We start from the raw sequence: 26,894 nt of genomic DNA, 5'->3' as shown, positions 1-26,894 counted from the left end.
CTCTTCATCCTTACAACACCCCTCCCCTCCATTGGCTGTGCCACCTTGTTTTCTTGAGTCCAGTTCTGAATAGCTTCTTTCATGTCAGTGGGAGGAACCAGACCCCTTCGAAAGAGGAAAATTTTGTTTGGAAAGGCCCAGAGTCAAGATTTGATTTGCCTTTGAAATGGGGCACTCTCATCTCCCAGGTTCCCCTTGGTCACTGGGGGCCTCTCACCACTTCCCTCCCCTTCTCCTACATAGAGGCCAGAAAGGGGAGAGTGGGGAATCTTTCTTCAGACTAGGGCAGCCTTTGCCACATCAGCACCACAGCTCCTACTGTCCCCCTCCCACCATGAACCCCAGGGGTATCTGCTTCTTGGCCTATGTCCTGTTCTTCTGTGTGATCTCAGGTATGGATATGTCTGTTCTACCTTCCCATCTCTATCCCTTCCCATTGTCCTGCCCTGGTGCATGGCTGGGTCATAACTAGAATCCCCACTGCCCCTACCCCCAAGATATCTTGTGGACTTTCTGAGGGCAGAGCACAGAGCCATCAATGCTGGGCCTGAACAGGAATTGAGCCTTGGCTTTCTTAATCCTGGAACATGTTCTAGGCCCAGACTCCATCACTGACTTTGTATAGGAAGAGAACTTGGGGAGGATTTTGTGCTCTCCCGATAAGAGTATTGGTCTTTGGTCTGGACCTGAATGATTTGGTGTTATAACACGCCTAGTGATTCATTCCAGTTTCATGTTATGGGTACCATAAGAGTCACTCTAAATCTTTCTGAGGGACTCCTCCTTTGCTCTGCCAGGTTACCTCCCAGGTTTCTCCTAATTAGAAGGGGCGAGGGGGAGACATGCTAACCACATGATCCCTTCTGGGAAGGGATGGAGGTAGAGGATGGAGAAGGGAAAGGTAATCCTAGAGGAATGGGTGTTAGAAAGATGGTAGGCATGGAGGGGTGAAGAGGGTGCCAAATTCAACTTCCATCCACCCCACGATGCTGCTTGAGTCTAGTCTAGCAGTATTGGATGAGACTCAGCTTGGAAGACACTTTCTTTATTGCCTTCTGATAGCTGAAGGCTGTAATCTGCCCTGTGATTATCCCTAGACAGCCCCTCCCTTGGTACTACCAGGTAAGTCCTGCCAAGGGGCAGGGAAGAAGGCAGTATCCTCCAGGTAGGATCTCATGAATAACAGTATGTAGGCAACAACTTGTTATTATCTTCTAGCTACCAGTCCTTTAAGCATCAAGGATCTCACTGACACCCCCTTTACCACATCCCTGTTATGCAGGCTCTGGTTGAATGCCTCAGAGTAGACTCTCTTTCAAAGCTGCTCTTGCTGACCAATCCTTTCTGGGATGCTTTGTTTTCTGGGTATCCTTCACGTCATCTGAGTGGGAAGAGTTCTGGACTTAGGGTCAGAAGACCAGAGTTTGAATCCTGGCCATAACCCTCACTGTTTATTCGATCTTGGATAAAGTGTTTTATCTGAGCCTTACTTTCTTCAACTGTAAGATAGATTTATTAATATTTACATGTTACCTATCACTCATTAATGAGTTCTGAGCTACTCATTAGCTTCCTCCAGTAGGCTGACTTGTGCTAAGGAATAAATTAGGTAATGAGTATAAAATGCTTTGTAAGACCAAAAACATCATGTAAATAAAGGCTAGCCAATTCAAGCCAACAAGCATATATTAAGCCTGTACTATAAGCAAGGCACTATGCTAGATGCTGGAGATATAACATGAAAAACAGTACACCTTCAAAGGCCACTTTTCCTATAGTGGCCTCTATATAGCTCTTTTCAGAGGCTAAAAAGGAAGAGATTAAAGATATTTCCTAGGCCCAAACCCATGGAACACAATAGCTAAACAGGTACTAGGAAATTTGGGAGAGTATCTAAAGAGAAGGATGGAGATCAAGAATCTTTCTCCCCACTCTACCCCACCCCCACCCACTTATAAACAGGTAACCTGAAACCCAGAGGGAGAAAAATTAACAGAATCTGAGGAATGAATACTATGGTAGTCAGGGCCAAGTTGAAGGCTTTAGGAGAATGGAAAGGGTTAATGGGGTGGCTAGGTGGTACAGTGAATAGAGCATCTGGAGTCAGGAGAACCTGAGTTCAAATCCAGCCTCAGACACTTGACACACTTACTAGCCATGTGACTTTGGGCAAGTCAACCCCAAATGCCCTCCAAAAAGGAAAAAAAAAAAACAGAACTGGTGCCTCAGTATGTAGTGAATTCTCTCTATTGGGGCAGCTAGGTGGCGTAGTGAATAGAGCACCGGCCCTGGAGTCAGGAGGACCTGAGTTCAAATCCGACCTTAGACACTTAACACAAAAACTAGCCATGTGACCTTGGGCAAGTCACTTAACCCCAATTGCCCCTCCAAAAAAAAAAAAAAAAGGAAGGAGAGGGTTATTGTGGCAAGTTCAGAATCTAGTAAGTAATCTGCTACTTATGTGACTTTGGTCAAGTCCCTTAACCTTTCTGGGCCTCAGTTTCCCCAGCAGCAAAGTGAGGGAATTGAACTAGGTAGGGTTTACTATTCCTTTCAGCTCTTAGTTCTTTGATCTCAAAGATATTAAGAATGAAAGGATTTTGAGGAAGTTATTTTGGAATCAATCTCTGCTTCTGAAAATGATGATCAAAATCTTACCTTTCTTGTGATGGATGCAGGGTGCAGAATGAGACATACATTTTCTTTTGGATAAGACCAATGCAGCAATTTATTTCACTTGACTAGGCATATTTGTTTCAAAGATTTTGTTTTTGTTTTTCTTAGTGAAGGGTAAGGAAGGTGGGAGGGGAAGAAAACAGATTTTGGTAAATGTAAAAACATTTTAAAACTAACAAGAAGTCTTCATTCCTCCTCCTCCTCTTTCTTCTTCCTGTGTGTCTCTATGTCTCTGTCTCAGCAAAAACTGGAGTGCCCACCAGAGCTATCAAGGACATCGGGAAGAACATTACTAAACCAGCAGACCCCCGTGAGGTGAAGCTCAGTAAAGGTCTAGGTCACAAGAAACCCAAACAATCTGACAGCCAAAAAGTCCCAGAGGCACCAAGAGCCAGAAAGTCAAGACCCCAAGTAGAGGCCCAGACCCTGGGGGGAATGGCACCCTCACCTCCCTCCATCTTGATCCGGGTGATGGGGAAGGGACAATTTCAGAAGGTGGGTGAATCCCTGAGCCTGAGAGCAGGAAATGCCCTGGAGCTTCGATGCCGGGGAAAGTCTGTCCGTTGGAGGTTCCCCGTTTATTTGGAAGAGGAAGGAGAGGGAAGACTCAGGTACAGCATTGGGCACGGAGTAGGGAGGAAGTGGACATCTGTTCAGGCTCTCCCCAGGAGGTCAGTCTATAAGGCAGAATCCTGGAGCTCGGTAGAAGGCGGCTCCCTCTAAGTGGCAGAATATGGAGGAAAAGGTGTGGATTGCTGCTTGAACAAGGCCAAATGACTTTCTGGTTTTGTGCCCAAGTTACTTGGTCTTGGTTCCCTCCTCCTTAGCTGTGCACTTAGGGAGGGGTGCCTGCAAGGGTGTAATGGGTAAAGCTGCTAGCACTGTGAAACTTATATAGCTGGGAGAAGGGATGGTGGGACAGGCTGGGTCATGTCCTCATGTGGCTCCCTAAATCCTTCCTTCACTTTTTTGTTGTTGTTTGTCTTTTTTGTTTGTTTCTTTTGTTTTGTTTTGTTTGTTTTCAGAATCAAGCACTTTACCCAATATAGCCAACTGCTGGTGATGAATTCAACCATAGCAGACACAGGAGAATACAGCTGCTGGTCCCGGCACTGCCAGGATATTGAATGTCGGGATGTTGAGGACCGCACAGGGAAAACCTTTGTCTTCTTCACAGGTACATATGGCATATAGAATGTCAGATCTGGAAGGACCTTAGGACACAGGGCACAGAATGCCAGAGCCAGAAGGGGCCTTAGAACACAGAGCACAGAATATCAGAGCCACAAGGAGCCTTAGAACATAGAATGTCAGAGCCACAAGGGGCCTTAGAACACAGAGAACAGAATGCCAGAGTCACAAGGAACCATAGAATAAAGAACCCAGAATGTCAGAGCTGTTCTTAGGGTCCCATTAGTTCAACTGCCTCACTTTACTTTTTTAGCAAAAAAAAAATTATTATGAATTTGGCATAACCAAACCCCAAATATGAACATACACTTAAAATTAATTGTGATAGGATACTTTGATGAATCTGGATCTCATTAGTAGGGCTCCTCCCTTTATTTATGCAAATTAAAATTCACCTATGCCTTATTTTCCCATGTGACTCTTTTCTAGAACCTTACATAAATCCTCCATGAAGGCCCCACCCCATAGGCTGATGCCTTATTTTACACTTAGTTTTTGTTGTTGTTGTTGTTTTTAAGCAATGGGGGGGGTTAAGTAACTTGCTCAAGGTCAGTTGTTTTGTGTGGGTGTTAAGTATCTGAGCCTGGAACTGATCCCAGGTCTCCCGAGGCTGGGGCCAAAGCTCTTACTCACTGCGCCATCTGGCCGCCCCTACACTTAGTGTTTTGTGGCTAGGAATAACCTTCAGGTTGTCCATCTATAAATCCTGCCCTTTCCCTCCATGCCTCACCCACTTTTAGCCAGACACATCCTTGAATGTAATCATACTTTACTTTATACAATCTCTTGCGCACAGTGTCCTCAAAAGTGCTTACAGTAAAAAATAAAAACTCTAACAGATTAATAACAATCCTTGCTCCTTCATGTCCCTTTCATTTGAATCTTTATATCAGTAGTTTTTTCAAATAATTCTAGTAAACACAGACATTGTTCAAGTCTTGTTTTCTTTCCTTTGTATTTTTATGTGCCTTTACACATTTCTTTGTATTATTCATATTCATATTTTTAATTACTCTCCTGTATCCCATTACTCTTATGTGCCATGATTTGTTCCACCATTGCACATTTCAGTTCTTTCAAATTTTGTGTTGTTATAAATAATGTGCTATAAATATATTTGGATAGATAGTTCTTTACTCCTTACAAATTTTTTTTCTTTTTTGTCATGATGAACTTGATAACCATCAGCAAACATAAGCATTGTTTATACAAAGAATAGGATAAGTGGACTGTATACAATACCATGAATCTCTATGATGCATAACTTGCTTAAGAACAAAAAACCCCCCAGCCTTATATTAAAAAGAGTAGTGGCCACACTTCCCAGCTTGTCTATGTCCCCTTTAGAGATTCTTTGTACTTTCTTCTATGTGCTTTTAAAATGCTTCCTTGATGCCCTTTTCTTTCTTTTTTGGCATTGTTATCACTACCTTTCCCATTCCTTCCCATAACTCTATTCCTACCACTGACAAGGAAAATAAAAGCCCTCATTGTTAACCACTAGTATTTATATGGCTCAGTAAAGTTTGCAAAATACATGATACATATTATCTCGTTTTAATCCTCACAACAAACCTGGGGGGGGGGGTGCTATTATTCACCCCATTTTACAGATGAAGAAACTGAGTCATAGAGAAGTTGAGTGACTTGTCCAGGGTCAGACAACATGTTTCAGACTGGATTTGAACTTGTATCTTCTGATTTCTGGTCCAGCACTCCATCCAATAGAATATAATCATTTGTTATAACACATAAGTAAATCCGAGCAAAACAAATCCTCATATTGACTTTGTCTTAAAAATTATGTCCTATTGGGGCTACTAGGTGGTACAGTGAATAGAGCACCAGCCCTGGAGTCAGGAGGACCTTAGTTCAAATCCGGCCTCAGACACTTAACACAAAACTAGCCATGTGACCTTGGACAAGTCACTTAACCCCAAACTGCCCTGCCTTCCCCCCTCCAAAAAAGCAAAAAGAAAAATCTAAGGAAAAAAAATATGTCCTATTCTGCATGACCAGTTGACACTTCTCTGTCAGGAAGTTCAGTCTCCTTATTTGACAGGTATAAAGCCTATAGAGGGGAAATGACTTGTTCCAAGACATGTGGGGTGTTAGGTGGCAGGGCTGGAGCCAGAACCCAGGGTTGCAGGTAGTCCAGCATTCTTTCTACCATATTTCTGTAAATATTTATTGATTTTAATTAAAGATAACATATAAGACACTCTTGAGGATGATGAGCACAGAGAATGGGAAGGTAGGGCCATATCTCTGAAGGAATCTTCCAGGATCTCAGAGGGAAGCAGTGAAAACCAGCAGAGCCTTGCTGAGATGAGTGTCCTGAGAATGTTTCTCTCAGGAGTCTTCCCTTCTCTCTCCTGCCACCCTCCCACCCCAGATCCTCAGGAGCTCTTCGTCCCCACTGAAGACTACTATGAAGTGGTCCAGCTTCGGACCAACCAGCTGACTCTGCTGCCCTGCCAGGTGACCAGCCCCGAGGCCCAGGTTACACTGCACAGGGAGTTCCCCCCTGAGGAGGTCTCTGTGGATGGAGTGGATATCTCCTTTGATGCGAAGAAGGGCTTCACTATACATAGGCCCCGAGCCTCCTTTGCTGGCTCCCTCTTCTGCATGGCCAGCCTTGGGGGCATTCAGCAGATCTCTACCAAGTACATACTAATCTATATCAACTGTGAGTATGTGCATCTGAGGATAAGGGGACAGGGCAGAGGTTGTATATGGGGCTGAAAAGGGCGGGGAAGATGACTCAGCAAGGGGGCTGGTTAGAACCATGGATTGAGTAAGGGAGAGTTGAGGACTGGGCCTGAGATGGTATAGTAGATTAGAGCAGGGCCTCAATTTTGGATTTTTTAACCCCAGCTCAATAAGCAAGACTTCTGTCTCAGGGAACCTAACCATGAAATCCACAAATGCTACAATTCAGGATATGATTTGTTGTTTTGTTGATTTGTGTCTACTTAATAAAGTGATAGAGAAAATGTTAATGATGCAGAATAAACTTAAAAGTATGTCTGGCATACTCTCCCCCAGAAAGCTAGTTGTTAAACATTTACCAGCATATCCCTGGACCTAACAGTTAATGAAGTTTTAACACTTTTACAATCAAGGTAATTGAGACAAACAGAGATTAAGTGACTTGCCCAGGGTTGTACAGGGTCTGAGGTCATATTCAAACTTAACACACCAGAAGAAGCTTTTTGTGGTTCTTTTAATATCTCAAGGATATCAATATAGCCCTCAGGTTGCCCAGTTTTTCTCATTCATCCCCAAACTCAATGGGCCTTTTTTTCCTTTTATTTTGCACATCCTTTGTGATGTATTTTACCCCCACTCATAGGTGTATAGATCTAGAACTGTAATGACGTCGGACTTTACAAAACTTTATAGGACTTACACTTTACAAATGAACAAATTGGGGCTCATAGTGGTCAAGTGACTTGTCCAGTGACTTATGCAGTTAGTAAGTGGCAGAGGTAGGATTTGAACCCAGGTTCTGTCTCTAGGCCAATTGCTCTTTCCCTGGTATGACACATTCCTCATCCACAATTCACTGTTGGTTAACATGATTTATGCCCACATTGCATCTTCCCATTGCCTTTTGGATTACCTGCAATTTTGAGATCGTAGTATTTCATTATTTGCAGCTGTATCACATGTGATCTTAGGTGGTATTAATAGGATTCAACATTTAGAGGTCACCTAACCCAACCCCTTCATTTGACAGATGAAAACTAGAAACATCACATCTTGCCTAAGATGGGTGACCCTTCCTTCTGCTCTGATTGTATGGGATCAGATATTTAGAGCTAGAGACATTAGAGGTCATTGAGTCCAGTCTCTAATTTTAGAAATGAGGAACTGAGACTCAGGGGTGTTGAGTGACCTGCCACAAGTCACAGAGCTTTTAAGTATCTGAGGTAGGATTTGAACACAGGTCTTCCTGAGTCCCAAGTCTTGCCCTTTGTTACTGGAGTTTTGTGTCCCTTCTGGGCTCTCCATTTTGAAAGAAACTGACAAATAGAACACATCCAGAGGAGGATAACCAGGTTGGGGAACACCTTGAAACCACATAACAAGAAGATTGGTTGGAAGAAATAGTTGTGTTAACTTGGGGGTGGGTGGGTACAATGGATAGAGCTGTGGCGGCAAACACCCCAGTGTCCCCAGGGTGCCTGCCAACACAGGTTCTTGGATCTGCTTTGTTAAAGGAAAGCAACTCAAAATGGGTTAACAAGCTTACTTTAATCAGTCAGACATATATCGTTTACCTTGTTCAGGGGAAAAAGGTCAGCACCCCGAACTTCAAAGCATACAGGCAGAATTATCAAGACAGAAACAGATCAAGTAGACAGATTTCCAAACTGTCCAACCATTACATCCATACCCAGTCAACATCTGGGGTTCCACATCTGGGTTTTTCAAAGCCGGGGGACTCTCAACAACGGCTTCCCAGAACTCAGATCAAATCACAGAACACTTCTCAAAGTGAGTCCCAAAACAAAGCTACACATCAGGGCTTATATAGCCTTCTCCTGGCTCAGAGAATGTAACAACCTTATTGACTCACTGGCCAATCAAGAAGTATCTACTGAGAAACAAGCCTCCCTCCCCAGGCTTCAGGTGCATTTTAGCCTAGGGGCAGGGAAGATCTTCCAAATTTGCATTCCCATTACAAGAGCTCAAAACTGAAGGTCAGGAAGACCAGAATTCAAATCCTTCCTCAAACACTTACTAGTTATGAGACCAAGGGCAAATCACTTAATTTCTCTCAGATTGTTTCCACATCTGTAAAATGGGGATAAATAAAAGCACATACCTTATATATGGCTATTTTAAGGATGAAATAATTTAATATATACAGTGCTCTGCCAACTTTAAAGCACTTTGTAAATGCTAGATACTATTATTGGAGAAATCTTTGGCAGGTCATGATGATGGCAAATATTTTGCATGTCTCCATTCTATACCAGAGTGTAGAATCAGAACAATAAGTACCATTATTGGAAGGAGATTTCAGCGGACTATAAGGAACGTTTTCCTATCAGAACCGTCCAAGAGTAGAATGAGCTATCTTATAAGATAAAGAGCTCCCTATCGCTGGAGGTCTTTGAGCAGAGACTAGATGAACATCTCCTCTGAGATGTGGTAAAGGATATTCCTGTTCAGGGGTGGATTGGACTAGATACCCTCTGAGGTTCCTGCCAACTTTGAGGCTTTAGGATCAAGAATACGGGAAACTAGATTCAGGGGTATCAATCAATTCAGGGGTATCAATGGCTTTCCTGGTCTGGTCAAAACTGTTCTCAATGTGTACTCTCTGTGCCTAGTGCTGTCTAAATTCCAAATAATTTGTAGCTATGTTCATCTCTAAGCCATTTTTATTGTACTTTTCAATGACCAAGGCTGAGAGTGTGGTGTCCTGGGCTGATGATCACTACAATTGGGGATCCTACAAGGAAGGCATAGAGGAAGAGGGTTCCAGACTTCAATCTGTGACAGAACTGGGAGGGAGCCCTAAGCTCTGGGTGGAGGGGAGGGAGATGGCAGCAGCAGGCTCTAAGCTAAGGGAGGCAGAGAGCAAGCTGAAGAGGGAGGAATCCAGGAATCAAGCTTAGAGTCAGGAATCAAAGAAGACACTTGGGTTGTGCTGGCAGAAACAGAAGTCTAGGCTCACTTAACTGGCAGCTGAAATAGTTTGCTATTCTAGCTTCCTAAGAGGTCTCACAGCGGCTGCTCAGAGAGTCTGATCTGAAACTAGCAAGTGGGTTTAACTGAAAACTGGCCAGGTCTAATAATAATAGCTGCTTCTATTTCAATGTCATTTTACAATCTACACAGTACTTTACTTATCATGACCCTATGTGGCAGATAGTTTGGGAATCTCTGGCATCAAGAGGCTAAATAGCTTATACATGATCACATAGTTAGTGGTAAAAGCCAAGACTTGAACTTAGGGGTCCTGACTCCAAGCCCACTACACATACTGTCTCCTCCCCTGGGGTAAGGCACAGAGGGAGCAGTTCTTGACAATTGGAGCTAGAGAGGAAACTTCAGAGGTCATCTAGTCCAACCCCCTGTCTCTAGACCTTCCCAAATACTTGGATCCCTTTCCTCTTCTTGCTCATCTATACTGGAAGTCTTGATTCTCTCTAAAGTCCTCACACATGAATACCTGTCAGTCTGTTGGTTTCTTTGCCATACCTGTCCATCAGTCTTAATCAGTTAACCATGCCACATTGGGGTCATTGTATGCCTAGAACTAAGACTTGAACAACAGACTCCTTTTCTCCCCTTTGCTTCCCCACTGCAGACCCATCATCCTCTCCCAAACCTACCATCAAAGCCTCAGCAATCTCTGTTTCCTTGGGAGAAAATTTCAACGTGACCTGCACTGTTCTGGGAGAACCTGAGATCACTGTGGACTTCACTTGGGAGTATCCAGGACAGCTGGTTAGTAGAAGCCAGGGCAGGAAGGGACGCCTAGGTGAAAGCTTTGTGGCATCCAACACAGTGATGAAGATGGAGAAGGAAGTATGACATCTGGGCAAGCAGGGCAGGAGGGGCAGCAGGGGTTTGCTAGGAGGCATGGAAGGACTATTGTCCTGGTTCACAGCAGGACTGAACCTTAGTTTCCTCATCTGGAAAATAGGGATAACATTGCCTGCTCTAGCTATCTCAGAGGGGTGCTCTGAGGAAGAAATTAGCCAATCCGAAAGTGTTTACTGAGCACCTGTTATGTGCTCCTAGCACCCTCTAGCAGGCATTGGTGGGATTAGATACAGTCTCCACCCTCGTGAGGGAGGAGCAGAGAGGGAGAGTGAAGGTCACTCTCTCTAACAGAAGAACTATAGCTAACACACATAAGCAAGAGGAGGGGAGCGGGAACAAACTCTTTAGTTGAAGAAATATAGCTAACACCCATTAGAGAGAAAGGGAGGGGAAAGGGAAAGAGGAGAGGAGAGAGAAACTTATTCTCTGGCTAAGGAAACAGCTAACACATGTAAGAGAAAGGAAGAGAGGGATGGGAGAGAGGGAGAGAAGGGGAAAAAGGAAAGTGGGGAGAGAAGGAAGAGACAAAGAGAGGTGGAAGATGGGAAGAAAAGTGGGAGAATGGAGCAAAGGACTGGATGGAAGGGAAAGGAGGAGAAAGGGGGAGCTAACTCAGTGTTACTAGCCAGGAATGTTATAGATGATCAGAAAGGGAGAAGAGACATCAGGGTAGACTGAGGAGTTCAGGGAGAGTTTCCTAAAGAAGGAAGGGCTTAATCTGGGCCTGGAAGATTTGGACAAGCAAAGTAGAAATAAATGAGGCAACATGAGCAAAGGCAGGAAAGTGGCAATAAGCAGGAAAAATGTGGAAGAAACCAAAGAGATCGTCTTGACTAGGAACCATGTAGGGAGAATATTGGGGGCAAGTTTGGAAACCTAGGGTACAGCCTGAGATATGGTAGGGAACCTTAAATTCTGGGCTGGGGAGTTTGTATTCCATCCTGTGGGCAGTGAGGAATCTATGGAGATTTTTGAACAGTGAAGGGATGTGTTCAGATCTATGCATTTTGGAGGACGACTTGGGCGGTTCATGCAGGTTGGACCAGAGGGCAAGAGGACAGAAAACAGGTTAGGAGACCATTAAACTTCAGAAATGAGACCAGCTATGAAAAATACAAACTGCTCAACAAATGACAAAATGGGATTATATTCTGATTCTAAGTTCTAGAAGCAGCACAGTGCAGTGGTGAGAGTCAGGAAGATCTGGGTTGCAATTTCTACTCACTGTTTAACCCTGGACTAGTCACTTAACCTTGACGTGCCTCAGGCAACTCCTTAGGACTTTAACTTAAAGACAGGTTTGTAGTTGGTTTTGTTTAGTCATTTCAGTCAAGTCTGACTCTTCTTGACCCCTTTTGGGGGTTTTCTTGGCAAAGATAAGGAAACAGCTCATTTTACAGATGAGGAAACAGAGGCAGACAAGTTTAAGTGACTTGCCCAGGGTTACACAACTAGTGTCTAAATCTGTATTTGAACTCAGGTCTTCCAGACTCCAGACCCTGACTTCTATCCACTACACCACCTAGCTTTTACTAGTAGAACGCTTAACTTTGACCAGAACATTCATATCCATAATCTCAAAACAGCCCTCTATTAACATTTTTTTAATCTCTATTTTATAGGAATATGGGACCCAGAGAAGTAAAGTAATTTTCCCAAGGTTGCTTGGTCAGGTAGCAACAGACCCAGGACAGGAATAAGGACTAGACATCAAGGATCTTTCCACTAAATGATTTCATCAGTGTGACATCAAGGTTGGCAGAAGCCCCCTGGAGATGAAAGGGATAGAGCTAAAGGCAGTTGTTGGGGATGGTGTTGGGGTGTGGAAGGAAGGGTTCTAATTGATGCTACCCTATACCTCTCCCCTCACACAGGTGGGTCGGCCACCCTATGTCAGTGAATGCTCTACTGTAGTGCGCAGAGCTGGCCAGGTACAGCAAGAATGGGAGAGTGTCTTCTATGTGGAGGAGGCCCGGGCCAAGGATCAAGGCATCTATACTTGCCGAGCCACAAACCTTCAGGGTACCTCGACAGCCAGCACCCGAATCCGAGTTCTCCAGCCCTCACAGATCCTGGTTTCAACAGACAAGGCTGGTGACCATTAAACTCCCTTTTTCGTGGCAGGGCCCTGACCTCAGGGCACCTGGAGAGTAAGCAATATATACCAATGTAGGTGGCCACATTCAACTACTCCAGTATTCAAGCGATAGAATATCTTTCCTCTAGTAATGTGGTCTCTAATTTCCTTCTTCTAGGCTTGTAGGTACACTTTACTCTAGCCATAGATCCAGGCTCCCAACCCCCACCCCTCCAAACCCTGCCTCAGGCCCTAAATCCCAGTCCCCAACTTCCTTTTCCAGTTGGAATCATCACTCCCCTTCCCCCTCCACTAGTGCCTCCCAGGCTAGCAATTATCTAATCCCATCATGGCCTCAACAAATCTTGTGGGAATGAAACTCAGGAGCTGAGCCCTCATCATTCACCTAGATACAGTAGTAGGCCACCCCCATTCCTCCCCATCCCTCCCCCTCCCCATAAAGATAGAGACCAAATAAAGATACTGTACAATCTTTTTTATTTCAAAATTTTTTATTTCATTTTTTTTCCCAAAACCTTGCATCCATGGCTCACCGTAGCCTTTACTACACACACTGATTTCCCTACATGCATTTACACCACACACACACACACACACACACACACACACAGCATTCACACCCATGGGAGTGCTACCTGAAGGGAAATGCAGGTTTCAGATCAAGATCCGAGGCCATGACTCACAACCTTGGCCCCTTTCCAAGGTACTCCCCTTCCAAAGTGCTTGAGTGTTCCCATCTTCCCTCTAGGACCCAGGCATAGTCTGGGTAACACTGTAGGTCCATAGAGGAGTGGATCGAAGAATTATACAGCCTCAAGGAGATTAGATGTGGAAGGGTCCTGAGAGATCATCTAGTCAAAGGATTATAGAAAATCACAGAATCTGAACTAAAAGGGACCTTAGAAATCTAGTCCAATCCCTTCCTTTCAGAGGTGGGGACAATGAGCCCCCAAGGAGCCACGGGTAGTGGACAGAGCACTGAGAGGCAGGAGACCTGGGCTCCATTTCTCAGCTCAGCCACTCACTCCCAGGGCGACATTTGGCAGGTCCTTTCCTGCTCTCGAGTCCCCTCTCCCTCCCCCTTTAGCTCTGCTTTGTCTGCCCAAAGTCACACAGTGAGCGAATGGCAGAGAGTACTAGATGCCCTCAAATTTACAGATTTGGAAAGGAAGAGAAGTCAAAAAAGAAGAGGAGGAGGGAAGAAGAGAAGCACCAGGCAAGTAGGTCCCCGTTTTGCCAGCTTCGAAGGAAAAGAACCCTCCAGCTGCCATGAAAGTGCTAATCTGCAAGGGACAGCCTGGCATTTCATCTTTCCCAGTGACTGAGCCCTGACTGGAGGGCAGAGAAAGAGCAGGAGGCCCAGGAAGGAGCAAGGCAGAAGTAGGGGGAGTGGGTGGGCCAGGAAAGGGGGTGGGTCTCCTTTTGTTTCTCTCACACCTGTAGCCCTAATCTTGCTTTTTGGACCTGTATCAATTCAGCTGAGGAGGATTAAGGAAAGGTATTTGGATGACAGAAGATTGCATAGCTTGACAGGAGGATTTCCTTAATCCAGGGGATTCTGCATCATTTTGGGGTATCCAGACAAATAGAAATGATCTGTGAGCTGGAGAGTGGTACACTGCCTCAGTATCACCCTGACCAATGGGGCTACAGACCAATGACTGGCTGCTGAAGGAACAATGACCTGAGCCCTAAAACAATGGGCTTGCTCTAGAATGGCTCTAGGCTCAGAGCTTCAGGAGGCCAGTTCCCCCCATCACTTGTGTTGCTCTGTTTCCCTCTGGGGAAAGGGGAATTTTGGCAGAAGAAGATAGAACATGTCTGCTTATGAGGCCAAAGAGCAAGGAGAATAGGTGGCCTTTAATCAGACAACAGGCCCAGCCCCCTCTTCATCCTGAACTAGGTGGCAAAGAACCTGTAGATGCTGCAAGAAGAAGAGTTTGTGGACACCCCCTTGTCTAACCCCTTCACTTTACCGGGGAGAAACCTGAGACTAAGAGAAAGGCAGTCACTTGTTTGAGGTCACACAGTGAGTCTGGGGCTGAGCCAGGACAGGAACCCAGAGGAGTCAGCTCAGTGTTCTTTCCCATACACAAGCTGCCTCTAAAGAAAAGCTCCCCTTCCTGCCTCCTATTGTCCATCAAGAAAGGTTTAGTGTGGCTTCAGGAGAAGTCCTTGGGCTGCCTATTATGGCAGAGAACAGCCCATGATAGCAGCTAGCAAGGCCAGTGACCTGGAGAAGGGAGGTCTTCTGGATTATTCCCTTTCTTCTGTCCACTGGCCCTCCTTCAACATCCCCACAGCTGGAGTTCCTGGGCCTACGTGGCAAGGTAGGACACTTTGGCAGAGGTCAGTGGAAAGGCTGCTGGGGAATCGCTGGTAACAAACCGATATAACAACTCTTCTTTCTCCTGTTGGATCTGTTGGCGGAGCTGTGACTCTTTCTCCAGGGCCTCACGGACAAGATAAAGGTCCTCTGAAAGCTGCCTATAGGACACAGACCCCAGAGTCAAACACTGGGGTCTGTGTCCTACTGCAAGTTGTCCTGTTTGAGTAGTAGAAGCTGGCCTGTCACCTTTGGGTAAAGGGAGCGCCCAGGACACAGCAAAAGGACTTCTAACCCTCTCAGCCAACCCTTCATTTCCTCCCCTCATTAAAAAAATCACCTCAGTTTCCTATGACTGAACAAATTATGGTATATGAATATGATGGAATACTGTTGTGCTGTAAGAAATAATGAAGTGGATGGTTTCAGAAAAACCTGAGATGACTTATATGAACTGATGCATAGTGAAGTGAGCAGAAGTAGGACAGAAATCTATATAATAACAGCAGTATTGTAAAGATAATCCATTGTGAAATATTTAGTAACTCTGGTCACACAATGACCCATCACAATTCCATGATGTAACTCATGATGAAAAATGCTATTCACCTCCAGATAGAGAACTGATGGACTCAGAGGAAAGATCAAAGGTTATTTTTTCTTCTCTTTTTTCCTTTCGTTCTTCCTTTTTTTTTTTTTTAATCATGGCTACTGTGGAAATTTTCATGACTATACATACTTGTAATGGGGTGTGGGAAGGGAGGAGGAGAGAGAATTTGGAACAGAAAAAAAAAGAATAAGTTTCTTTGCTTAAAACAAAACAAAACAAAAACCAAAAACAAAAACCACTCTAATTTCTAAAGCCCTCTTTTCCAAGGAAGCCTTCCCTAACTGACCCATCTATTGATGTTTCAGCATGGAGCTATGTAGTTTATGTACTTTTTTGTAGAGTGTTCTTATAGCTTTCTTACCAATGTCCTCTAAACCACATTTATATATACCTTCTCCTTCCTCTGGATTCTGCTCACCTTCCCCCTAAGCAACCCTCCCCCCGACCCAAAATAAAGTTCTGCTCACTCACAGACTCATAGCATATCAGAGGTGAATGGGTCTTAGAAATGATCTAATTTGAGCCGTGACACTTTTATAGATGAGAAAACTGAACCCTAAAGAAGGGAGATGACTTGTCTAGGGTCACACAGAGAGTCTTTGGCAAAGCCAGGATCAAGAAGACAAGTCTATGGTGCTGACTGGCCAAGCAAGGATGGCCTGAGAAAGGTGAGATGCTCCAATTTTGAGACTTTCAACTCCTACGAAGTTGCTGTTCAGAGAGGGAAGATGAAAATTCAAAGGTAGGGGTGTGGTTACCTTGATACCCGTTGGTGGTTCTGTCCCCGAACCTGGAGATCCTCATTCTCTTGCTGTAATACTGTAATTTTCTCTTCTAACGACAGGTTCTTCTCTTTCTGTAAAGTGTCAGAAAGAAAGGGAACAGAAACCAGAGGAGGTCGAATGATGGTTCAATTAAAAACGTCTAAATGCAGACAATCTGGTCTTTATTATCTGCAATAATGGCTGAATGAGTAGCAAGAAATCAGATGATTTTCCAAAATTTGTCTTAGGCAAAACAAGTTCAACTTCTGTCCCATCTACTAAAGTAGTTAACAGATATAGAGTGTTTTACCTAGAATCAGCAAAGCATGGAATGCTAGACTTTTAGAGATAGAAGGATTTCAAGGAAAAATACAGTCTGATCTCTATTTGAACGGCAAGCCCGCACCCCACGCCCCCCCCACCTTTTTTAAGTATTCCCTCTCTTCAATTCCCTGAACCACCTTGGTATAGAAAGAAAAGGCACTTTTGTTCTAGTCTCATCCAGAGACAAGGTTTCCCTACAACCCCTCTAGTTTCCTTCTGGCCATGGTGATAGAGTGAAACCATGGGATCAGAAGTCCAGAGTTCCATTCTTGGCTTGGCTACTAACTTACTATATGACTTCTGGCAATCATTTCTCTTCTGGGGTGTCAATTTTCTTATCCATATAAGAAAGGACCTGTATTACATCATCTCTAAGATCCCTTCTAATTAAAGTCTATGAGCTCTGTCAGAGCAAGAAGCTCCCGTGGTTGGGGCGGCCAGGTAGCACAGCGAGTAAGAGCACCGGCTCCAGTGTCGGGATGACCTGGAGATCGAATCCCGTGCTCAGACACTTAGCACCCACCCAGAAACACCTGGCCATGTAACCGTGAGCAAGTTACTTAACCCCAATTGCTTAGGGGCGGCCAGGTGGCTCAGCGAGTAAGAGCACCGACTCCAGTGTTGGGACGACCTGGATCAAATCCAGGCTCAGATACTCAGCACCACACCCAGAAATAACTGGCCGTGTAACCTTGAGCAAGTTACTTAACCCCAATTGCTTATTTAAAAAAAAAAAAAAAGAAGCTCCCGTGGCAGATGGACAGGGTCAGGAGATGGAGGTATGGGGAGTTCTATGAGGAAAGGGAAGAATAAAGATAGAAAAGAGAAGCCCTTGACCTACCACTGTTTCCATTTGGATCAGCTTCCTGTCCAATTCATGGATCCGCTCATTCTTCATTTCAATGACAAAGTGCAGACTCTCCAACTCCTGCTCCCAAAATTGGCTGGGGCTCCCATAGTCCTAAATAGAGAAGTCCATTCATATGTCTCTTCACTTACCAGGACTGGGACTTTTCACTATGCCCTTAGGCAAGTAACTTAGCCTTTCTAGACCTTGGTTTCCTCTTCAATAAAATTGGGAGATTAGGTCATCCAGGTCTTGCTCACAGAAGTGTTTGGGGAAACTATCAATAATACTAGGTCCCTCCTGCACCCATAAAGGAGTGACACATTGGACCTGCCTTGGACATCTGTGCCTTCCCCATCTCTTTGAATCACAGAATATCTGAATCAAAGACTCTTAAAAGTTGGAAGGAACATCATCTAATTCAAAACCTACCCGGATAATAATCATTCCTATCTACAACATCTCTGACAAGTTCATCTATCCACATACCCCTCCAGGGAAGAAAGAATTCATTACCTTCCAAGACAGCCCATTCCACTTTAGGGCAGCTATTATTAGGTTTGTTTTTTTTTACTATTATTAACAGATATATGTTTCAAAATATAAGTATATATAATTTATATATGATGAATTTTTAAGTATATATCATGAATGTGTAGTAGATGAAATAAAACTATAATTGAAATAATTATATTATTCCTAATTATTATTATAAAGCATTTCATAATTTTTGAGCCAAAAATATGCCTCTGCTACTTCTACTGATTCCTAAGCTAGCATGTCTCCCCTAAAGTATTCCCTTTCCCAGACTAAGCATTCTCAATCCCTTCAACCAGTCCTTGCATGACACAGTTTTAAGTTCTCTCACTGTTATGGTTGTCCTATAAGTAGCTAACGTCCCTCCTAAAATATGGTCCCCAGACTGGACTCCATATTCTAGCTCTGAGTTGTGGCTATGATCACTTCTCTTGTCCTGGACACCTTCGGATTTTCTTAAGATCCAAGTACACTAAGGATCAAAGCCACTCTATTCAAAGGATCCTACCTGGATATGTTTCTTATAATCTCTGCTCAGGATAGACTCCTCCACTCTTTTCATCTTGGCTTGGAAGACCTCCATCTGTGAAGTTAATTGATCTATGGTCTCCTGGAGGGTGGGAAAAGAAATGGATTGTAAAGAAGAGAGCCAAGAAGAAATGTGATTTAAGGTTACACAGCGGTCAGTGGATGGATGGGGGGGGGAAAGGGGGGGTGGGGGGAGGGCAGTGTTTTCTCTCTTCTTCCAGTTTCTCCCTTTCCAGTTCATCCTTCATAGGCTGCTAAATTCAGCTTTGTAAAATGAACTTCTGACCCCTTCACTCTCCTGTTCAAGGACTTTACATGGTTCCCCATGGACTACAGAATAAAGTCCAAACTCTTCAAACCAGAATTTGCTGTCCTGACTTTCCTCTTTAATCTCTTCTGCAAGAACTCTACACTTTAACCTTTGCTCTCAACTACACTATATGCTTAATTCTATTCCTTGATGATCTATCTGTTCCCTAGAATTACCTTCCCACTCCTCCCTACCCAGCCTTTAAGCCCCAGATCAAACACCACCCAGTTCAGAAAGTCTTCCCTGATTATTCCAGCTCTCAGTGACTTCCTCTTTCCCTAGACTCCTTTAGCACAAACATTCAGTCTAAATTCTGGATTGTGTGGCATAAAGTATCGTATTGTTCCATAAGAGTTGTGTTTGTCTTTTCTCCCTAGTTGATTCCTTGAGGGAGAGGCAATGTGGGAGTACTGTTCAGAGCAATGAACTTAGGGTCAATTCCAGCCTTAGCTCTGCAGCTTTGACTACTTCAATCCAGTCTAACAAACATTTTTTCAGAGATATACTCTCAATCTACCAGACACTATGCTAAGTGCTGGAGATTAAAAAGATAAAAATGAAACCCTTCCTACCACCATTACATTTATATCCTATTGGGGAAAAGCAAAATGTACACAGATGAGCAAAGACAAGGTGATTTGAGGAGGGAGAGAGAAGCTCAATACATTTCTAAACAATTAAACAGGGAAACTCATACATTTTTTGGGTCTACAAAAGTTTCATCAGTTCCCAAAATTCAATTTTGCCCAACAACAATTTACAATAATATTCGATCTAGACTTCTTGTTCAACAATTCAACAAACGTTTGTTTGTTCCCAAAGTCCATACCTGTGAAATGGTAAAAAGGATTATCAAGCAGCCTCACCCATATGCCTTGACTTTAAGGTATGCTGGGATTGAGATGTGTCAAGCAATCTTCCAATTTCAAAATTGTAGAAGTTTCCTAAGGGCATAGATCTTTTATGATCTTCAGAGGACTTCAGTAGGTTTAGTTTAAGCCCACTCACCATTAAGAATAATGGTGGAATACCTTCAAATTCCTGGGGAGTAGTAGATCTGCATTTTTTTCCTCTTTAAAATTGTATTTAAGGGGCGGCCAGGTAGCACAGCAAGTAAGAGCACCAGCTCCAGTGTTGAGATGACCTGGAGATCGAATCCCAGGCTCAGACACTCAGCACCACACCCAGAAATAACTGGCCGTGTAACCTTGAACAAGTTACTTAAATCCCAATTGCTTAAAAAAAATTTTTTTCTTGATTGTATTTAATAATTTTGAACTTAAATACAAAAAGACCAAAAAAACCCATTTCTATGTACACAGCACAACATGAAAAGAAGATTCAATATATTTCCATGAATTTCCATTTTATATTGTTTACTTAAACGCATCATTTTCAAAACTATCCTGCCTTTCCTTGCTTCCTTCTAAGTTTTCTTTTGTTCTTTGCCATGGATTTTTATTTTTCCTCCCTCTCCCCCTACCCGGCCCTAGAGAAGGCTACCATTACATAAACATGTATATGTATGCTTATGTATATGAATTTATGCATTTTGTTATTATCTTTTCTAGCTCAGTAAAACTTTTTTTGGCAATTTAATTAGGATGGCATTGAATAAATAGATTAGTTTTAGTACAATGGTCATTTTTATATTGGCTCTGCCTACCCATGACAATTGATATTTCCTCAATTATTTAAATCTGACTTCATTTGTATAAAAAATGTTTTATAACTATGTTCATGTAGTTCCCCAGTTTATTCTGGTAAGTGTATTCCCAGGTGTTTTATATTGTCTACAATTACTTTAAATGGCGGTATCTTACTATCTCTTCTTGCAGGGTTTTGTTGGTAATATATGGAAATGCTGCTGATTTATGTGGATTTATTTTATATCCTGCTACTTTGCCAAAATTATTGTTTCCACTAACTTTTTAGTTGAATCTTTAGTATTTTCCAAGTACATCATCCTATTATCTATCTGCATTATTTTGTAATTCATAAATGGGTTAGGTTTCTCTGGTCATTGCTAGTTTACTCCATACAACTGGGTCCAAAGAATTTAAGCAGCTGTTTTTAGCAAGGAATTAAAGTATTTTTTTTTTTTAGCAATTTCAATTAAAATTGAAATTGCCCCCAAATTTAAATTATGACAAAAACTAAAATGTCAGTAATAAGACCTCTGACTTCATTTCTCTGATTCTCAGTTTCCTCACTTGTGAATAACTAACTCTATGATCTAATTAATGTGTATAAACTCTCCAGTAGTGCTTAGTAGGAGGTTTCCTCTAAGTTTCTTGACATTAAGTATCAATGTCACACGTGGACTATCTGTTCAAACGACTACATTCCTAGCCCATCTCCTCCATTTCTGGTGCTATATCTCTGATAATTTCTATTATGTCCATTTTTTTTGCATGCAATTCAATGTTGGTTAATATGCTGCTGTCTATTTGCCTCCCCATAATTTGTCTTTCCATTTTCCTTTGGTGACCCTGAGTTGTATTTTCTGTACCTTTATACCAACTGCACAAGTATAAAGATGTGCAAACGGCTGCCTGTTCCCTTCTCATATTGTCATCAAGAATAGCCTTGATATGGGGCAGCTAGGTGGTGCAGTGAATAGAGTACCGGCCTTGGAGTCAGGAGGACCTGAGTTCAAATCTGGCCTCAGACACTTAACACTTACTAGCTGTGTGACCTTGGGCAATTCACTTAACCCCAAGTGTCCGGCCTTCCCCCCTCCAAAAGACACCCCCCCCAAAAAAAAGAATAGCCTTGATATAAAGGCATTGATAGGTACATTTTGTTCAGTAGTTCCAGTTGTGTCTGACTCTTCATGACCCCGTTTGAGGTTTTCTTGGCAAAGGTACTGGAGTGGTTTGTCATCTCCTCTTCTGGCTCATTTTACACATGAGGAAACTGAGGCAAATAGGGTAAAGTGACTTGCCAAGAGTCACACAACTAGTAAATGTCTGAATCCAGATTTGAATTCAGGTCTTCCCATCTTCCTGGCCTGGTGCTCTATCCACTACACCACGTAGCTGCCTGGATAAATGTATAAATACACAAAAACATATATTTATGCACATAATTATTTATGTGTAGATGTACTTAAATATATGTATATATACATATGTATGTTGTATATATTATGTATATTTTCATATGTATATGTATATTTATATGTATATCCATAAATATTTACACACACATATGTACATATCAGCACTGGTGGTAGCAAAGAACTGGAAACTAAGTATGTGCCCATCAATTGGGGAATGGCCAATAAAATTGTGGTATTTGAATGCAATGAAATATTATTATGCTATAGAAAATGATGAAGACAAAGAATTGAGAGAAACCAGGGAGGATTTGTATACTGTGATCTAAAACAGAGTGAACAAAATCAGGAGGATAATTTATACAATGACCACATCAAAGTGAAGGAGCACGATATGGAAAGACAACAGAATTGAAGTGGTGGCCAACTGTAACTTCTGTGTCCTAACAACGAAGCACGACATTTTCTTCTTTCATAGATCATGCAAATCAATCCTTCAGTGACCTAGAAAATGTCATCTTAGACACTATGTTGGTTTAGTCTGTTTCAACCATTCTTCCTAATTTTATTTTCTTTAAGGTCATTTCTACTGCTTCATGCAAGATATCATGTAGTTACTATGACTTCCCTACCTTTTATGGAACAGATAGTTTGCAGGAGAAATTTTGACGGATCTGTACCATTTATGCTCTATTTCCTATCCTTCAAAAGTCATCCTTTAATGCCCTTAGGTTAGCAACAAGTTTCTACAAACTCATTTTCTTCCCAAGATTTTTTGCTGTTTTATTTGGTAATTGTTTTGATAATCTTCCTCTAGTCTCTTCCAATATATTTTACAAATGAGTTGTATTGGAGACCAGTACAGTCCCTTCATGGTCAGCTCTCTTTGCTTGACAGAGAAATCAGTATTTGCCAAGTGAGGCTCTTTTGACCTCATTGCTTTACATTGGTTAAACATCCAGAAGAAATGGTGAGAGTTAAAACAGGTAATGACACAGGCATTTTGGTGAGCATCAAGTTTATTTAAATGGATCATGTTGGACCTGTTTTAACATGTGCTCTATTTTTTTTTCATTTTTATTCTTATCTTCCTAATTGGAATAATAATGCTTACCTCACATGGATATTGTAAAGAAAAGGCATGAAACTTTAATTCAATTATTACATTATTGTTAACATTTTGATAAATTTGTGATCTCAACCATGTGATTACACAAGCCATTTGCACTAATTGTACTGGATCTACCATTTTTTTCTAATTATGATTCAAATTGTTCCCTACAACAAGTCTATCTTTCAAATACCAGCATTCTTCTAGTGATACTGCAAGAATACAAATTATAGGATACTATTATCTTGTAAGAACCAACATTACAAATAAAGCATTAGAGAGGAATGGCAGATGAAAAAAACAAGTCAAATATTTCAACAAGCATTTCATAAATGCTTACTCTATGAGTAGGTCTGTGCATGGCACTGAGGAGACAAACATGAAAAAAAAAACTCAACAATCTATATGCCTTGCTCTAGAGAAGTTCATAATTTAATCAGGGGAATGACACATATACATGTTAATGTGCTACAGGATTAATGAAGAAGGAAAGGTCTAGACAAAGTAATAGAAGAAATATTAAAAGAATGATATCACTATTGGCTATAATATTTGGGAAAGATCCACAAAGGCATATCCTAATGCCTCATCATGGCAGGGAGGTAGCCTTAGTGTATTGAATGTTATGCTAGTCCCAAACTCCAGCAGATTATATTATACTAGAATGACTTTCAGTATGGTACAGAGTGGATAGAATGCCAGGCCTGGAGTCAGAGAGACTCATCTTCATGAGTTCAAATCTGGCCTCAGACACTTAATAGCTATGTGACCTTAGGCAGGTCACTTAACCTTGTTTACCTCAGTTTCCTCCTCTGTAAAATGAGCCAGAAAAGAAAATGACAAAGCACTCCAGGATCTTTGCCAAGAAAACTCCAAATGGGGTCACAAAGAGTTGACCATGACTGAAAATGACTGAACAACAACAAAAAGACCACCAGGTAATTAATTCTTTGGCCATGGCAATACATGGGACAAAGACAAGTTGTAAAATGGCCCCCAGTCTTATGTAGACCTGTCTACACTCCCTCAAATGGAAGTAGAAAAAGTGGGAAAGTAGAAAAGAGGACAGAAGGTACTCAAAATTAAAATTTTTCATGTTATTGTAGCGGCAAGCACCCCAGTGTCCCCAGTGCCTGCTCACACAGGTTCTTGGATCTGCTTTGTCAAAGGAAAGCAACTCAAAATGGGTTAACAAGCCTACTTTAATCAGTCAGACATATATCGTTTACCTTGTTCAGGGGAAAAAGGTCAGCACCCTGAACTTCAAAGTATACAGGCAGAATTATCAAGACAGAAACAGATCAAGTAGACAGATTTCCAAACTGTCCAACCATTACATCCATACCAAATCAGCATCTGGGTTTTTCAAAGCCGGGGGGACTCTGAACAACGGCTTCCCAGAATCCATATCAAATCACAGAACACTTTTCAAAGTGAGCCCCCAAAACAAAGCTACACATCAGGGCTTATATAGCCTTCTCCTGGCTCAGAGAATGCAACAACCCCTTGGACCCACTGGCCAATCAAAAAGTATCTACTGAAAAACAAGCCTCCCACCCCAGGCTTCAGGTGCACTTTAACCTAGGGGCAGGGAAGATCTTCCAATACTCTGACTGATATCCAACAAACTGATATATTATTGGGAATATCAGCATTTCCATCATAAGCAAAACTTAGAATAAAAGGAAGTTATTACTAAATGAATGGATGATTGATAGTCTCTCCTTAAAGAATCATACTCACATGTAAAAAGAAAAAAGTATTGGGTGGCTAGGTGGCACAAATGAATAAAGTACCAACCCTGGAGTCAGGAGGACCTGAGTTCAAATCCAGCCTCAGACATTTAACACTTACTAGCCGTAAGACCTTGGGCAAAATCACTTAATCCCAATTGCCCTGCCTTCCCCCCTCCAAAAAAGCAAAAAAACAACAACAAAGAAAAAAGTATTTTATGGGGCATTTGGTCATCTCTTCTTGAAATGTTCATGATAAGCATTAGCAAAAAAGACCACCATGAAGATAATCATACATTATTCAGCAACACCTGTTGCAAAGAATGATGAGGTAGAGAAATTCTATAAAGAACTGACAAGATCTTCAACACAAGTCAACATATACTTTGGTATTCAGTGACATTAATTTGAAGGTAAGCACAGGAAAAGATAGTGGTAAGTATGGTTTGGGTTTGAGAAACAAAAGAGACTAAATAAAGTCATGTAGACCCTTCAGAAGACTTATGCCTAATTATCACCCATACTTCTTTTCGGAAGAGAATTAGAAAGTACTAGATACCATTAAGTACCTACACCTCCACAAAACATGAAACTACACCTTGAGAGGAATTATATCCTACCTTAATAGGAAATTACTAGTTACTCAATTAGAATTCATATTCTGTACAGACTATTGACTAAAGGTCAAAATTATCAAATTAAAAGTATGAAGAAGAAATAAAACACTTTGAAATATTGCAACTTTGACCTAATCTATTCATGATCCCTTGATGCGAAAAATTGGGAAATGGAAAAAATATTAATTTTGCTCACCAACATTATCACTGAATCTTAGGCATTGAGGTTTGGTTTTGACAATGACAAGGACAAGACAGCTCCAAAACCACCTTACTGTGGAAATATCAGGCAGAGGGAGGGGAAGGTGGCCGCAAAATGTAAAACTGGTTTAAAACACAAACTTGTTTGTAAATCACGAGACAGAAATATGACCACACATTGGGAGCAGTGTCAACTCATAAAAGAGATAGGGAGGAGGAGGAGGAGGAAGAGGAAGAGGAGGAGGAGGAGGAAGCCTGGTGTGAAACTCAGCTTCTTCGAATCATCCCAGGAGCACTCAGATAAAACTGTCAGGAAGACAACAAATAGAAAAAGTAGAACAAAGCTGCTATTTCTGTAAGAATCTTTTTTCATCAGTGACAGAGGAACAACTACATTTGGACCCTAACGCTCTAGTCCTCATTAGGCCTTACAAGGAGAATAAAATGGTACCTAAGAAGTTGAAATGAAAAAGAGTGACTGGGTCCCAGCAATAATACATCAAGAATTTTTTGGTGACTTAGTCTTGGAAGCACTGGGGGATCACTTTATATCTCAAAGTCTGGAAGATATCAAAGTATTGAAAGAAATTATAGATGATATTGTTATCCCTCAAAAGGCAACTGCAAAACAGCAGCATATAGTGATCTCTATGAATACTTTCTCATCTTTACAAACTCCTGGTATATAAGAGTTTACATATGTATCTAAGGGTCCTTGATGAAAATATGAGAAAAACACAATCAGGTACTTAGAGATTATTTCCTAAATGTATGTAAATGTACATATCTTCGTAGTCATACAAGTGACTGAAAGATACAGAAAATACAAGATTGGCAATGTTTATTGTTTGTTGATTACCAAAAAAAATGACTCATTAGAGGATCATTGACTCAGTAGAAATTATACTTCAAAGGCTATTTAAGACAACATTCCCTTCCAGAGTTCAAAGGCCATCTAGTCCAACAGTCCCTCCCATTTTATTGAAGAAACTGAGGTCCAGAGATGTTTTAAAAAAAAAGTTTTCTAAGGCCACACAGGGAGTCATTAACATAGCTAGGATTTGAATCTAGGACCTCTGATGTCAAACACCTTTTCTACCATAAATACATGTTACCTCTAAAAAGGAATCTCTTGTTAAAATTGAAAATTAGACAAGATTCATTGATAAATGCAACCACAGAGATAATTCTGTTTAGGAGACTCTAATGATCAAATGAAACCCTAAGCAGAGAGGCTTGTGCTTGCCAAAAGGGTTCATGTAGTGTACTTGTATTATAAATTACATTGTAATTTATAAAGATTGCTAATCTATTACTGCTGTGATAGTGATTGTCTTATTGTAATAGAAATGCAAATTTAAAGATCTTCCCTGCCCCTAGGCTAAAGTGCACC

General features: G+C 41.9%; 2 protein-coding genes across 2 annotated transcripts in view; one reads left to right on the top strand and one right to left on the bottom strand.

The window, feature by feature from the left end:
• The first annotated feature begins 334 nt into the window (after nt 1-334).
• On the top strand, nt 335-12,539 carry LOC138172872 (platelet-derived growth factor receptor-like protein). The gene is made up of 6 exons (XM_069102728.1): nt 335-392; nt 2,918-3,287; nt 3,702-3,853; nt 6,263-6,556; nt 10,196-10,335; nt 12,309-12,539. The coding sequence occupies exons 1-6, from the start codon at nt 335-337 to the stop codon at nt 12,537-12,539; spliced, it is 1,245 nt and encodes a 414-aa protein (XP_068958829.1).
• Nucleotides 12,540-13,004: 465 nt separating this feature from the next.
• Nucleotides 13,005-26,894, bottom strand: part of CCDC69 (coiled-coil domain containing 69) — a 36,234-nt gene continuing 22,344 nt past the window's right edge. Inside the window, exons 6-9 of the mRNA XM_069102573.1 lie at nt 18,449-18,550; nt 17,398-17,517; nt 16,227-16,324; nt 13,005-15,019 (exon numbers count right to left, since the gene is read on the bottom strand). Coding sequence (XP_068958674.1) covers nt 14,851-15,019; nt 16,227-16,324; nt 17,398-17,517; nt 18,449-18,550 — 489 coding nt within the window. The 3' untranslated portion in view covers nt 13,005-14,850. The remainder of the gene's footprint in view (nt 15,020-16,226; nt 16,325-17,397; nt 17,518-18,448; nt 18,551-26,894) is intronic.

Source organism: Petaurus breviceps, unplaced genomic scaffold (assembly GCF_028583685.1).
Source record: "Petaurus breviceps papuanus isolate PSGF00001 unplaced genomic scaffold, PetGlider_PUasm1.0 551, whole genome shotgun sequence".
Lineage (NCBI taxonomy): Eukaryota > Metazoa > Chordata > Mammalia > Diprotodontia > Petauridae > Petaurus > Petaurus breviceps.
Note: the sequence above shows the minus strand (reverse complement) of the source record. Positions and strands in the feature narration are given on the sequence as shown.

What these genes read in the sequence shown, in the direction of transcription:
- LOC138172872 (XM_069102728.1), top strand. Translation starts at nt 335, where the DNA reads ATGAACCCCAGGGGTATCTGCTTCTTGGCCTATGTCCTGTTCTTCTGT. An exon ending in GTTCTTCTGTGTGATCTCAG is followed by an intron (nt 393 to 2,917) that starts GTATGGATATGT and finishes TCTCTGTCTCAG; the next exon opens with CAAAAACTGGAGTGCCCACC. An exon ending in AACCTTTGTCTTCTTCACAG is followed by an intron (nt 3,854 to 6,262) that starts GTACATATGGCA and finishes CTCCCACCCCAG; the next exon opens with ATCCTCAGGAGCTCTTCGTC.